At 40.8% G+C, this 14,971-nt stretch overlaps 1 protein-coding gene across 1 annotated transcript in view; it reads right to left on the bottom strand.

Moving 5' to 3' along the window:
- The window catches only part of nrn1la (neuritin 1-like a), a 116,226-nt gene that overhangs the window by 23,538 nt on the left and 77,717 nt on the right, over positions 1 to 14,971 (bottom strand). The window contains exon 2 of the mRNA XM_049575188.1: positions 681 to 831. Within this exon, the coding sequence (XP_049431145.1) occupies positions 681 to 831 (151 nt within the window). The remainder of the gene's footprint in view (positions 1 to 680; positions 832 to 14,971) is intronic.

Raw genomic sequence — 14,971 nt, 5'->3', positions numbered from 1 at the left:
TCCTAAACCTACGCTACATAACTATAATTGCCTAAATCTAACCTACCTGGGGTGACACAAACAAATGTTTGTATGGGGATATATTGGGCAGCTAATGGTCTTCTCACAGCGTTCTCATTTATGTAGGTGATAACAATGAAGAGTCTAATTTAGTGCATGTGTAAATTCAAAATCTTTGAATTGCACACAGGATATATTCACCACTAACACATTCTAAAGCCATTGATTCTCATTTACAACAGCCATGAAACTTTCATGCAGTGTTTCAATATGTCTTTGGTAACTGCATGTGAACAGGTCATGAGCAAGTCCAACAAAGGATTAGAGAGCCAGGGCTTCGATCTGTGGTATTGTTCAGATGTACATGCCCTATTGATATCAGATAGGAGACTGACTTTGTGGAAATGTAAAATGCTTGTCTAAACTTTTCTCTGGGAAAGCCTTGCATACTCAGAGAATATGTACTGCCATCCCCAGAGAGCTGCTGTCTTTGTTTTCTAAACCCTTTCTCCTAAAGTAACTGAATACCCACTGATACTGACCTGACTGCCCTGTGGGGTTTACAAATGCATATCTGAATCCTGAAACTCGGCTTCCTATTTAACCAACTCAGTACTATGGGATTTTTTCAGACAGCGTTTGTGTTTAATGTGGCACTGGATGTGTGTGATTACACTGACCTGCAGATGGAGTGTATCTCATGCATGTCTTCGTCCTTGCGAGCACTGTCCGTGAGACTGTCGCCCAGAGCCATCAGACACTGAGCAAAACCCTTATAGATGGAGTGACACCGTCTGGCTGACGATGCAGCAACAGGGCACGGGCTCAGCACTGGGGAACACACACAAAAAAGATGAATTGAAAGTTGAACTCACTGTGTCATGTGAACTGGGAAATCTGTGCAGAAATATCAAAGGCAGCAGTTGACAATAAATGCATTTCTTTTTCTCTTTGTTAGTGGTTGCAGCTGTTGGGCCAAAGTGAGATGTGCAGATACAAAGAGTGCAAGTGACACTGCTGTCTTTGCAGCTTTTTGTTTCAGTGATGGACTGAGAGGTTGAGTATTATCCATCATACACACAGAGCTACAGACAGCTGACGGTCCATCTTCAGTCCTTTCCCTTCTCACTCATTCAGTGTTTAAAGCCCACTGCTGATCGATTGCTCATATCAAAGATGAGACACGTCAAGGCTCGTTGACCAGGAAATGGAAGTGCAACAGAAGAGAAATTTATTTATTTATCCTCAGCGATCAGACTCTGTTCGGAGCAATAACACACACACGGTTGTGTTTGAGCGCAGCCAAGACCCAATCACCTCTACACACCTTAAGTTTACTGACACCTTGAAATTACTTGACAACCCTCACAAAAGGACCATTTCCACCAAGATACATAACACTGACTACAGAGACCCAAATCATCTTTTAGAGAAGGATCCAACCAGCAGCAACAACAACAAATCTGTCAGGTGTCAAGCCGCTCAGGCAGCATCTTGTCAGTTGTCAGCATAGATTGTCAAAACACTCGCTGACAGAGAACAAGCAAAACGAGGTGCTTACTGTCATTTCTAAGTACATACAAAGATTTGGGTAGGAACTGCCGTACAATCTGTACTTTAGCCGGAGAGAGGGGGAATCCGATTTTTATATTGGAAAAGCATTTTAATTTTAATTCATAACATGGTTATTTCTGACTTGAAGTCAACTGTCTACAACATGACAGATCATAAAATGTCACACTGTTTCCACATACAGTCATATTGCAAAGGAAATATACATTGATGAGTGCCAATATTAAAACCACCTACAGGTGAAGTGACATTGATCTTCTGGCTACAGTGCAATGATCTGCCAGGAAACCTTGGGTCCTAGCACTCATGTGGATGCCACATGACATACGCTCCTGAGGTCCACGTCACCCAGACCTCCAAATTCCCCAGATCCCATCCAATCAAGCATCCGTAGGACTTACCGGTACCCCAGAGTAGAGCCCTCTGCAGGGCTATTTTCCCAGTCCCTCTCCTGCCCACTCCCACTGGATTCCAGGGCATTACCACTTACTCCTCCAAAGTGTGTTATCCATTCCCACAGGGTGGTTGTCAGTTTCCACCTGCACCCATAAATGTTCTAGCCATACATGCTTGCACAATAGACTGATTATCAGTAGACAGAGTTGCCTCCTGTCCCACAGGAAAAACATGCTTTTTTACTGTGGTATTAAAAACAATCTGCACACCTGTCAGTAATAAGTAGTGAACTTACATTGTAGTGCATAATTACAATCACAATTACAGTTATTCTGGTGTCTCTGGGATTCAGTGTTATTATTTATAACATTCCAAGAAAAATTCTCCAAATTGTCCAACTTGCCCTTCTCTTATTTTGTATCGTGATGTCCTGCTTTTATTGTCTTGTCCACGTCGCTTGTTGATGTCTCTATCCCTCATGTCAATTAATCTACAGGACCCGCACATTTTCTTTTGACCACCTGCTCCCACCCACGGCAAAAATAAATCCACCCATACCCACGAGATTTCTGTTTGGGTCCGGCGAGGCCCAAGGGATCCCAATCTCAATGCAGTCCTCTACCCCAGAGGTCCTGTGTCCATGCCTCAACACATAGGAGCCAAGTCTGATCCCAACAGAGATATGAAAACAGGACCTCTTGGGGTCTCCTCTGGTGTCTGGTACCAGGGTGTTGGCAGCAGATCCTTTGAGTCCGGTGGGTTGCAAGATGGGGTTCCTGCACGTCCCACAAGTGCTCGATCATATTGGGTTCTGGGGAATTTGGAAGTCAGGTTGATTCCTTGAACTCTTCGTCACGTTTCTCAGGCCATTACTGAGCAGTTTTTGCGGTGTGGCATGGCACACTATCCTGCTGGTTGGGCTTAATGTAATTGTGGTGGTCTGTTGCTATGAGGGGGTGTACACTGTCTGCAATGGTGTTTGGGTGGCGCATGTCAAGTGGCATCCACATGAATGCCAGGACCCGATGTTCCTAAGAAGAACACTGCATTGTAGCGAGATGATAAATGTTATTCACTTTACCAGTCAGTGTTTTTAAAGTTGTAGTTGATCGGTGTATATTTCCCACCAGGTGAACCCAAAAGATGAGTACAATCAGGGGCCCATTTAGCAAAACCACTTCTTCTTCATGTCTTTATGAAAATGTGAAGAAACCCCCATCAAAGTCTCTCCCAGGATTTCAAAGTCTGGCACTAAAGTGCACATTTCATGCACGCACAAATACACACGCACCCCCGAGAACACAGTCTCACAAGTCATTTATTTTGTGCATAGCTATTTACAGCATCTCACCAAAGCCCAAAGCTGTTTGCTGAGTCAGACTTGAGGAGGAGAAATTTTGTCCAGAGAGTTGTGCATTTGGTTAAAATAATTATTAGCAATCATTCAATCTTTATAGTGTTGTACCACCATTTATAGAGGATTGAAATGACAGGGAACTAAGCTTAAATGTACACACGGCAGAGACCTAGATCTTTTCTGGGACGTGGGCACCACTGTTTGATTAGGCTGATCCTTTCTCATCTTTGAAGCAGCAGCAGATGAATGTGATTCAGAGGCCTGAGAAGACTTCAAGGAGCGGTTAAGTGTCCTGAAAACAGAAGATGGAATTATTCCATCACAGGCTTTGAAATTTCCAATATTACTTCCGTCAATTAATTCAAAGCTTCCTCACCCTGTCTCGACATTTTTTGCCTGGTTGCAGACCTTCTAGTCACCACCCACATTTCCAGATTTTTCAATGATACAAAAAGGTCTGGCGTTGTGTTTATTACTGCTGTTTGCCTCAGAAATAAAATCTCAATGGTTCAAAAATTCATAATAGAAAGAGTCATAATTGATCTTGTTTGCAGTTCAAGGTGGCTTGTCAGTTTTACAGATGTCTCTTTCACAATTGTCGCCACTGAGAAAAATTTGAAGCAAGGCTGAACAGCATTCCTGCCGACCTGACCTGCATCAGGTCCTGTGTGTTGTTAGGTAGGGCCAACCAAGCACTGCAGTTATGGTTAAGGGAAGACTGTGATTGTGATTTTGGGGAACACGTTGTCTCAAATTACTGTAGACTTAATTTGTATTAAGAGAACAAAATATCTTTCCCACACCTTAAAGTTATAACCCTTAAAGCAATCTACGCCCTTTTTCAAAATCCATACATGTCATTCCTATGGTCTAAGACAATCCAAACATATAATTTATAATGGACAACTCTCTCCCAGGTCCAAAAACTTGAGCTCTAAAGCTCAGATTTGAGATGTCATAAGTTATAAAGTCTGAAGCTGCTCAATAGACATTTAATTGGTAAACATGTTTTAGATGACACTGTGGAAGTAGATCTACTTTTTCCTCCCTTATTAAGAAATTAGCTTGCAGTATGTTTTGCTTCTGCTTTCTACAGTGCTGCTCACAATAGGTTGGCCAGTGTCAGAGCAATGCACACATTAGCATCAGAGAGATTCCAACACATTCCAACCTTGTCACATATTGCCGCTTGGTTGTAGACTTTCCACGTAGACATATGACGTGCAGGGTAGCCTTAGTGCTTCTGTTGTTGATGTTCTGGGACACCATGTCAACTTCAGCCTGTTGCATGCATTATGTCTTTTCAAAATACACTTCCGTTTTCACAGGAAATGAACAGTTTGCATACAGTGTCTCAAAATAAACCTACTACATTGCTACAACACCACAAATTTATGTTTTTTTCCATCAACAACAAACACGTGGTTACGTTTGGCCGTACATGGTTAGGTTAAGAAAGAAATAACAGGGTTTGGCTTTATAATCATCCGGGGAATGTGCTTTGGCCTCCTGGCTGAAAGTCGGTATTGCCGGACCCATCCTCCGCCTCTCCCATCTCCCATACTCAAGCTTTTCACCCTCTTAACTGACGTCATTTTCCAGTCGCATTTCTCCCAATCACATTACACCCTGACAGCCCCTGGCCATGTATAATGCCGATATGAAAGGTTAGCTTTTTTCATTTGTGTCTGACGCACAAGTCACTGCCCAAACACCGGTATTCAAAGACTTCTGATACATGTCTGAGCCTTAGTCAGACCCACACTCCGGTGAGGAGTTTGTTGATCACCAAAATCAGTGACCAGCAGATATGACAGAATGCTAAGTTGGGTTAGCATCTTTATTTATGTTTTTAGCTTGTAGGCTAACTGGCAGTGGTTGAAATAGCGTTAAAGCTTGTGAAACATACAATAACATCTGCTTTGATGAGGCTTTTGGTAGATGGCAAAAAGGAGGCTCCAGAGTCCAGTTTACATCCAAAAACTTCACACTGCACTGTGTTAGCGGTCAAAACTTTCACAAAGCTAATGCTAACTATTGCTCTCTGTACTGACAAGTTCACTCTGTGCTGGAAGTTTCAGGTTTCTTTACCGGTGTTGTGTGGAATTTTCATTAGCAGATCATTTGAATTTTTTTTTTTATAGGGAGTACAAAGCAGCTACAGCAAGCTGTTATATGAAGAGGCTATGAACCTCCAGTTCCTTTTATTGTGACCTTATAAGTACGGCCAAAACAACCAGATTAAAATCTTCAGGATTCAGTTCTTTACTAAGCTGCGGGAGTCTAAACATAACCACAAAAATTTTAATAATGTTGCATTTGCCATGAGTAGAGATTAAATTGCAAAAAATAAAAATTGTCAGAAAACAAGTGAAATACACTGTCAGTGTAAGTTTGGCTGATATATTCAGAATCAACACTTGCCACATACATTAATTAAAAAGGTTTCCTCATTACGCTGATAAAAAAAACATAGGTGGAAAACAGGCAGCATGGCATTTCCTTCAAAACATATTTTTACTGTTGCAAATTAGCATGATATTACCACAGTTTCTAGGAAACAGGGTTAGGCAGGAAAATGCCAAAAATAAACATGGCAACATACATGGACGGCATGATGTTATGCAGCTGTATTTCTTAAATCAGACATGTTGTCCTCAAAGTAAATTGCTGCCTCGGCTTCCATGCTGACTGAAAATTATGTCAGCAGGACAGATAAATGGCTTGTTACTGACTGATTACAGCAAAATATCAACCCTCCCAAACAGAAATCAGCTAACGAACAGGAAGTCACGCTGAATGATGCAGTAAAACAAAGGGGCAGTTCAGTCCGATTATCAGGCTACATTTCTGTCCATCACGATTTTGATGGAGAAGTGATCAATAAATGATTCACTGTCTCACACGTGTCTAGAAATCGAAATCAGCTGTCACTTGACTGGCTGAAACAGATACTCAAAGATTCAATAAATGATTGACAAAGACCTTTCTGGAATATGTTTGTTTTATGGATGATACACAGGTATCATCCCTATTGCATGTTCTTACCTCCACCTTTACTTGGCCTACTTTGACTGATGGAGAAGGTGGAGACAAAAGAAGGTGCTGTGAAAGGTTTTGGCAGCTTCTTTCTTTTGCCATCTGTTACTTATTCCTGTCTTTCTTCTATCTGAATTCATCTCTTTATTCATTCATCTCGAAGCTCCTGTCTCATGACCGGCAATGCACACCAATGACTACCTGCCTATTACAGTGTTTGAATAGTGATCACTGCATATACATGAGAGAGAGAGAGAAAGGATACGGAGTGGAACTCGCTCTCAGTGGCAATGGAGCCGATAAAACCTGTGACCTTAAATATAGAAACAAATCTAATATTAACACAATAAGAGTTTGATATAATTGATTTATTTAATCTTTTTGTTCACCATTCATTACAGCTCTGTTCACTTAAACTATTCAGTGTTTGCACTTGTATTATATGTCAAACACTGTGGTGGAGGAAGTGTAACCTTTAGTTAAGTTTAAGTATTAGATAAAACAAAAAAACAAAAGTAAGGTGGTCATGGAGCACTAGAGGGCCAAAGTAAGACTGACATGTCTGGGTTCTGTTCAGTATAGAGTATATCAAACTCTACTGACACTCTACTAGATGATCTAATGGCCGGCCCATGTGGACTGCTGGTTCAATTCCGGCCCTCAACTATGGCCCTTTGCTATCTTTGTAACTACGCCAATAACTAAAAATCCAGTCATGGAACAAAGCCTTGCTTTCCCCACAGCATGCCATGTGGCTGTCTTCACATCTTGATATAGGGACAATAATGTTTTGAAAAACAATCTAATATTGTTGTTTATTATTATTTATTTTTTTAACTGCCTTTAAAGAACAGCATTCCCCAAACAGCCCAGTCACCATAATAAAATGTTGGCATTGTATGTTCCTGCAACCACAGACATGTTACATGTTTTTTATTTCATACATATCAGACCAGAAACAATAAAGCCAACACCAACGTTCCAAAAGTTGCAGTTCCTTGAAGAGCCACTTGAGGCTGGCTCCAAGAACAAGTCAATCTCCATAGACCCGCATGTTAAAGGGATAGTTTGGGTTTTCTTAAGTGGGGCTATATGAGATACTTATCTATAGTCAGTGTATGACATAGCCTAGATGACAGTAGATGATGATCAGTGCACTTCCTGTTATAAGAAGCAGAAGGAACTAGTAGCAAAACCTTTTATAGCCACACAAAAAAGGCATACCTAAAAAAAAAAAAAATCTGTATCAGTCTGGGTGGATGTTATATTTAGAATATTTTTACTGCTTTACCTTACTGTCAGACAGCCCTGTCCTTTGTCCCTACATTTTCTCAACTCCCATATTCCTACATAAAAAAGCCCAAGGTCGAGCTTTCCATTCTAATTTAATGCTTTGGGTGTCTTTTGTAAGTTATTAGGGAGTACAATGAGTTGAAAAAGTAACATTCAATGTTTTTCATATCTAAACATTGTAATAAATCTGTAGCTGTTTGGGACCCTATTAGTTGAGGGCCTGAGGCAGTTGCCGATCTTGTGTAAAAATAAAGTCTGCCCTGTGTTTTTCCCCTGAACCAGAGTGTATCTGTCCATGACTAAAGTACTCTGACTTGGTTATGTGACTGCCATGGCAGGTGTATTGCTCAAGACTCAAGGAAGAGCATTACTGGGTGTCAAGTTGTTTGTATGAGCAGTTCTTGAGAAAGATGCAAGCAGCAATAACACAGGCCAAACAATAAGCCCCTTCCAAACAGGCACATTTTAAATGATAAATGCTCCCATCCACGCAAAAGTTAAACATTGAGCTCGTCCATTCATTCAAATTGTTCAAGGGAAGTGCATATAGGCTACTGTCCCCACAAAGGTGTTCTCATGGCTAGAAATATTAGCACGTATCCGCACAAAATCTTAATAAGCTCAGCGAAGCGACAGCTGAAGTTAACGTTAGTGACCTTTTGAACAATGCCCTACAGTCCACTGCTGAGGTGATAAAAAAACATTACAAAAGAAATTAAAAACTGGATACAAAGAATGAGCAACTTATGATGTGCCTACCTCTCTTTAATATTAATATGAGCTGTCGTTCATCCCACACAATGAGGCTCATAGGCGGATTATGACATAATCAGCCCCTGGGCATGGATGCAAAGGGCCCCACCACCATAAAGCAAAGGAGCAAGACATCTCTTTGCAGTCATTAAGCTTTTTTGTTTGTTTTTGTTTTGGATCTATTGTGTGTCTGATTGTAGTTGTTTTGTGTCTCATTAAAAAAAAAAAAGTGTCTTTTTTTGGCATTTTTACCTCTTTGTAGTCATTTTGTAACTCATTGTGGTTGTTTTGTGTTTTGTTTTGTGTGTAGACTTTTGGGTCTTTTTCAGGTAATGCTGTGTCTTTTTGGTCTTTTGTGTTGCTTTGTACTTATTTTGTGTCCCTTTGTCATTATTTTGAGTCTTTTCCTGGTTGCTATGTGTTGATTTAATATTTGACATTTTGCAAGTGAAGGCCAGGGGCCCTCTGACAATTTGGGCTCCTGGGCCTGTGTCCAGTAAGCCCGTTCAGTAATCCATCCATGATTAGGCCAGTCAGTTTCCTAATTAACTAACGGTTTAGCGTCTGTAGCAGTCAGTGTTCATGCATTTACATGCTAGCAGGGCAGGTTGAAATGTTATATTTTTTGTGTGTGTGTTTTTAAATGAAAAGGTTGATTTTTCTGTTAATGTAAAATGTTAATAAAAAAATCAAAGGAAACCAAGGTGTTTTATGTGTAACTGAGGAGTAACACAGTCCCTGAGAAACCACATTACTGGTAACACAAAAAGCTGAGACAATGTTTCGCAAGAGTTAGCTCATCCCAGAGGAGCCTCATCGTGACTTGTTGACAGCCGGCTCTTTGTAAGAGGTAGATCATCTCAGAGCTGGTAGTGACCGATTTTTCACTGAGCTAAGATGGCCCTCTTCAAGGGTGTGACAGGCACAGATGCATCATGTCATGATTAGTGTACAAGGCAGCGAGGATAACGCTCCTGAAGAGTGTGACTGTTCCAGAAGTGGCTTGTCTTGACGAGTAAAAGTCAGAGTGGAGCTTGGCAGGTGAACAGGAGATGCTAATTGGGTCAGACACTGCATCACCACAACTCTTCCCCCTCTCCCAAGAGACCTGCTGTTTAATATTTAATAAACCAGACCTTCTTCCTACCCCCCCACTCTCTTTGTGTTGTTGTTGTTGTTTTCTCCAGGAAAACTATTGATTTCAGGCAGGGTTGTTCACAGGGCCTGAAGATTATTGGCTTCACTCATCTCCATCAAGTTTTAATGAAGACCTGAGGAGGAAAAACGGCTCAAGAGGGAGAAAAGAAGACAGGTGTGAGAGGAAAAGAGGTGGAGAGTTAAAGGGGGAGGAAAAAAGAAAGTGACTAACTATGCTAGATGTAGTAATGAGCAAATCAAAGAAGTTTTGGGCACTGATTAGGCAAACAATGCCTCTTCATCAGAAGTGTGTTGTTAATGTCTTACTCACATGAATCGTTCGTTAAAAATTTTCCCCTACCAACACCTCTAAAGCTAATCAGCTAACTTGATGTATGCACAAATAGAATTGAGGAAACAGCATGTCTGAGCTATCTAATATCCATCCACCCTGTACTTTTCTGCAGCGTCTTTGGCTACATGTACCATCCATTAGCACAAGTTTAGGTTTTGGTCTCTGTATAGACATATACCAAATGTTGCAACCCCACTGTGACTGGGATGCTGTGCCCAGTCACTCAGTGTTCCCAACTCTTTTCCAATGAAAGTAGCGAGCACTAACTCGAAAAGTCACTAAAAGTCACCACATCATACTCCCATCAGCATGTTGGGGACGTCATCGCAAATTCATTTTCATGTAGAACAACAGAAGCATCGAAACTTTGCTGAATTACATAGAATAGAGAAATCTGGTGTATGCTCCAGGCAAGCAACTCCATTGGAATTAATAGGTCCCATGCTGGTATCTGGTGTCTAGGCATTATCATTAACCTCTTGAAACCCCAGTGTCCTCATATGAGGACATCATATTTTGGGTTTGCTTGACCCTATACGTCATTTAACTTGAACTCTTGTCCTCGTTTGTGGACACTTTTTTTGTCTCATCTAGTTGTAGTAAGAGCACAATACACTACTCAATGTAAAACAAGATGGCAGCCATCTCTGCCAAGTCAGTCTGCAGCCGATCCTGACACAAATGTGGACAAGGTAAAAACGTGATAACAAGATAAGACACTGTTAATTTGGAAGTACTCATTTGAAGACATTGGGACTTAATTATCATCTCGTTTGAGGACACTGGGACTTGACCATCATCTCGTTTGAGGACACTGGGACTTGACAGTCATCTCGTTTGGGGACACTGGGACTTGACTATCATCTCGTTTGAGGACACTGAGACTTTATTATCATCTCATTTGGGGACACTGGGACTTGACTATCATCTCGTTTGGGGACACTGGGACTTGACAATCATCTTGTTTGAGGACACTGGGACTTGACTATCATCTGATTTGGGGACACTGGAACTTAATTAGCATCTCGTTTGAGGACACTGGGACTTGATTATCATCTCGTTTGAAGACAGTGAGACTTGATTATCATCTTGTTTGAGGACACTAGTACTTGATTGTCATCTCGAATGAGGACATTGGGACCTAATTATTGTTGACAATGTTGATTGTCCTACTGGTCAGGTCCTACTGATCCCAAATGGCTAGGAAAAATAATCAAAAATGCATACCAAACAAAAGTTCAAGTTTCAGGAGGTTAATCTATGGCTGTTGCCCATAAATAAAAGTTAAGCTACTGGACACTGGGACATGACTATCATCTCGTTTGAGGACACTGGGACTTGACTATCATCTCATTTGAGGACACTGGGACATGACTATCATCTGGTTTGAGGACATAGAGACTTAATTATCATCTCGTTTGAGGACACTGGGAATTAATTATCAATTCGTTTGGGGACACTGGGACTTAATTATCATCTCATTTGAGGATACTGGGACTTGACTATCATCTCATTTGGGGACACTGGAACTTGACTATCATCTCGTTTGAGGACATTGGGACTTTACTATCATCTCATTTGGGGACACTGGGACTTGACTATCATCTTGTTTGAGGACACTGGGACTTGACTATCATCTCATTTGAGGACAATGGGACTTGACTATCATCTGGTTTGAGGACATAGAGACTTAATTATCATCTCATTTGAGGACACTGGGACTTGACTATCATCTCGTTTGAGGACACTGGGACTTGACTTTTCATCTCGTTTAAGGACATAGAGACTTGATTATCATCTCGTTTGGGGACACTGGGACTTAATTATCATCTCGTTTGAGGACACTGGAACTTGACTATCATCTTGTTTGAGGACATAGAGACTTAATTATCATCTCGTTTGAGGACACTGAGACTTAATTATCTCGTTTGAGGAAGCTGGGACTTAACTATCATCTTGTTTGAGGACATTGAGACTTGATTATCATCTCGTTTGAGGACATTGGGACTTAATCATCATCTCGTTTGAGGACACTGGGACTTGACTAGCATCTGGTTTGAGGACATAGAGACTTAATTATCATCTCGTTTGAGGACACTGGGACTTGACTTTTCATCTCGTTTGAGGACATTGAGACTTGATTATCTTGTTTGAGGACATAGAGACTTAATTATCATCTCGTTTGAGGACACTGAGAATTAATTATCATCTCGTTTGGGGACACTGGGACTTAATTATCATCTCGTTTGAGGATACTGGGACTTGACTATCATCTCATTTGGGGACACTGGAACTTGACTATCATCTCGTTTGAGGACATTGGGACTTTACTATCATCTCATTTGGGGACACTGGGACTTGACTATCATCTCATTTGAGGAAAATGGGACTTGACTATCATCTGGTTTGAGGACATAGAGACTTAATTATCATCTCATTTGAGGACACTGGGACTTGACAGTCATCTCGTTTGAGGACACTGGGACTTGACTTTTCATCTCGTTTGAGGACATTGAGACTTGATTATCATCTCGTTTGAGGACACTGAGAGTTAATTATCATCTCGTTTGGGGACACTGGGACTTAATTATCATCTCGTTTGAGGATACTGAGACTTGACTATCATCTCATTTGGGGACACTGGAACTTGACTATCATCTCGTTTGAGGACACAGAGACTTAATTATCATCTCGTTTGAGGAAGCTGGGACTTAACTATCATCTCGTTTGCGGACACTAGGACTTGACTATCATCTCGTTTGAGGACATTGAGACTTGATTGTCATCTCGTTTGAGGACATTGGGACTTGACTATCATCTCGTTTGAGGACACTAGGACTTGACTATCATCTCGTTTGAGAACACTGAGACTTGATTATCATCTTGTTTGAGGACATAGAGACTTAATTATCATCTCGTTTGAGGACACTGAGAATTAATTATCATCTCGTTTGGGGACACTGGGACTTAATTATCATCTCGTTTGAGGATACTGGGACTTGACTATCATCTCATTTGGGGACACTGGAACTTGACTATCATCTCGTTTGAGGATACTGAGACTTGACTATCATCTCATTTGGGGACACTGGGACTTGACTATCATCTCATTTGAGGAAAATGGGACTTGACTATCATCTGGTTTGAGGACATAGAGACTTAATTATCATCTCGTTTGAGGACACTGGGACTTGACTTTTCATCTCGTTTGAGGACATTGAGACTTGATTATCATCTCGTTTGAGGACACTGAGAGTTAATTATCATCTCGTTTGGGGACACTGGGACTTAATTATCATCTCGTTTGAGGATACTGGGACTTGACTATCATCTCATTTGGGGACACTGGAACTTGACTATCATCTTGTTTGAGGACACAGAGACTTAATTATCATCTTGTTTGAGGAAGCTGGGACTTAACTATCATCTCGTTTGCGGACACTAGGACTTGACTATCATCTTGTTTGAGGACATTGAGACTTGATTATCATCTCGTTTGAGGACATTGGGACTTGACTATCATCTCGTTTGAGGACACTAGGACTTGACTATCATCTCGTTTGCGGACACTGGGACTTAATTATCATCTCGTTTGAGGACACTGGGACTTGATTATCATCTCGTTTGAGGACATTGAGACTTGATTATCATCTTGTTTGAGGACACTAGGACTTGACTATCATCTCGTTTGCGGACACTGGGACTTAATTATCATCTCCTTTGAGAACACTGGGACTTGATTGTCATCTCGAATGAGGACACTGGGACTTAATTATTGCTGACAATGTTGAGGTTGTTTTTCTAATTATCAGGTCCTACTGATCCCAAATGGCTAGGAGAAATAATCAAAAATGCATACCAAACAAAAGTTCAAGTGTCAGGAGGTTAATCTATGGCTGTTTCCCATAGATAAAGTTAAGCTACTGTACATGTAACTGACTTATGAGGGAGATGTCAATCAACACATCATCTGCTGCACCTACACAGTCTTCATAGTCTTAACAGCAAAATTATAAACTAGGTTTTCCTTTTGGTGTGAACGTCTATTTTTACTCACATTTTTGTGGATGCTTAATGACACAGCTTTGATATATATGGATATTCACAGTTTCAAGCCAATTTTCCAGTTGTTTTAAAATGTTTATCTTCAACTTCCTCTTAATCCCACAAATGTCACTCTTCATGCCTACTTGTTAATAAAAATGTAAAAAAGAAGAAAAGGGTGGTGGGTCACTGATTTACCGTTACTCCAACTAAGACACTTGACTGTTACATCAGCAACTTCTCTGTGCACTTGTTAAGTCTTAACACTGAAAGTCTCATTTCAGCACACCGTAGTTTGCACTTGTTTTTCCTTTCATACCATTCCAACTCTTCATACTCCCTCAGCTGTTACTTCATATAAAGTTAAGCCAGAAATGCTGTTCTGCTCCCAGCTACTGCTCATGAAGCAACACAGGTCAGGTATGCTTTTCAACAGCTCACAATCCCTCTGCAATTTCTTCAGAAATTGCACTCTCTAGTTAGTAGTATGTTTCTTAAACAGTAGAACCGTCTCTAAGTGCCAACAACCTCAGAATTATTGTTGCAGTATATATATATGAATTATGGGTAATTCAGCCCATTGTAATGATAAAATGTATACCAACAGGGTATAAAATAGTCCTGTGACGCACTGATTTGAATTTCTACAGTTCTTTGAAAGAGGTCCTCAGAGAAGTTCTGAATGATTATCTCCACCAGCCGCTATTCAAACTGAAATGAGTTCATGGGATGCAGTTGGGAAATCAGCTGGGTGTTGTAACACTGTGGCCTCACAGCAATAAAAATCTCCAGAGATGATTGAATGGCCTTTACTGTACAGAATATATATGTTCTTCTGATTTCTCTCACATAAAGACATGTACTGTATGTGAGGAGTCTGTGAACTATCTAAAGTTTTCTATGTATATTATCTATATATATATTATAGGACCTTTTCAAACAAAGAGCCCCGGGATCAAAACCCCAGACATCAAGGTCCCTTGAGTTCAGTCAGGGGATCATGAGTGTCAGTGGGAGTTATTCTC

Source organism: Epinephelus fuscoguttatus, linkage group LG4 (genome assembly GCF_011397635.1).
Source record: "Epinephelus fuscoguttatus linkage group LG4, E.fuscoguttatus.final_Chr_v1".
Taxonomy (NCBI): domain Eukaryota; kingdom Metazoa; phylum Chordata; class Actinopteri; order Perciformes; family Serranidae; genus Epinephelus; species Epinephelus fuscoguttatus.
Note: the sequence above shows the minus strand (reverse complement) of the source record. Positions and strands in the feature narration are given on the sequence as shown.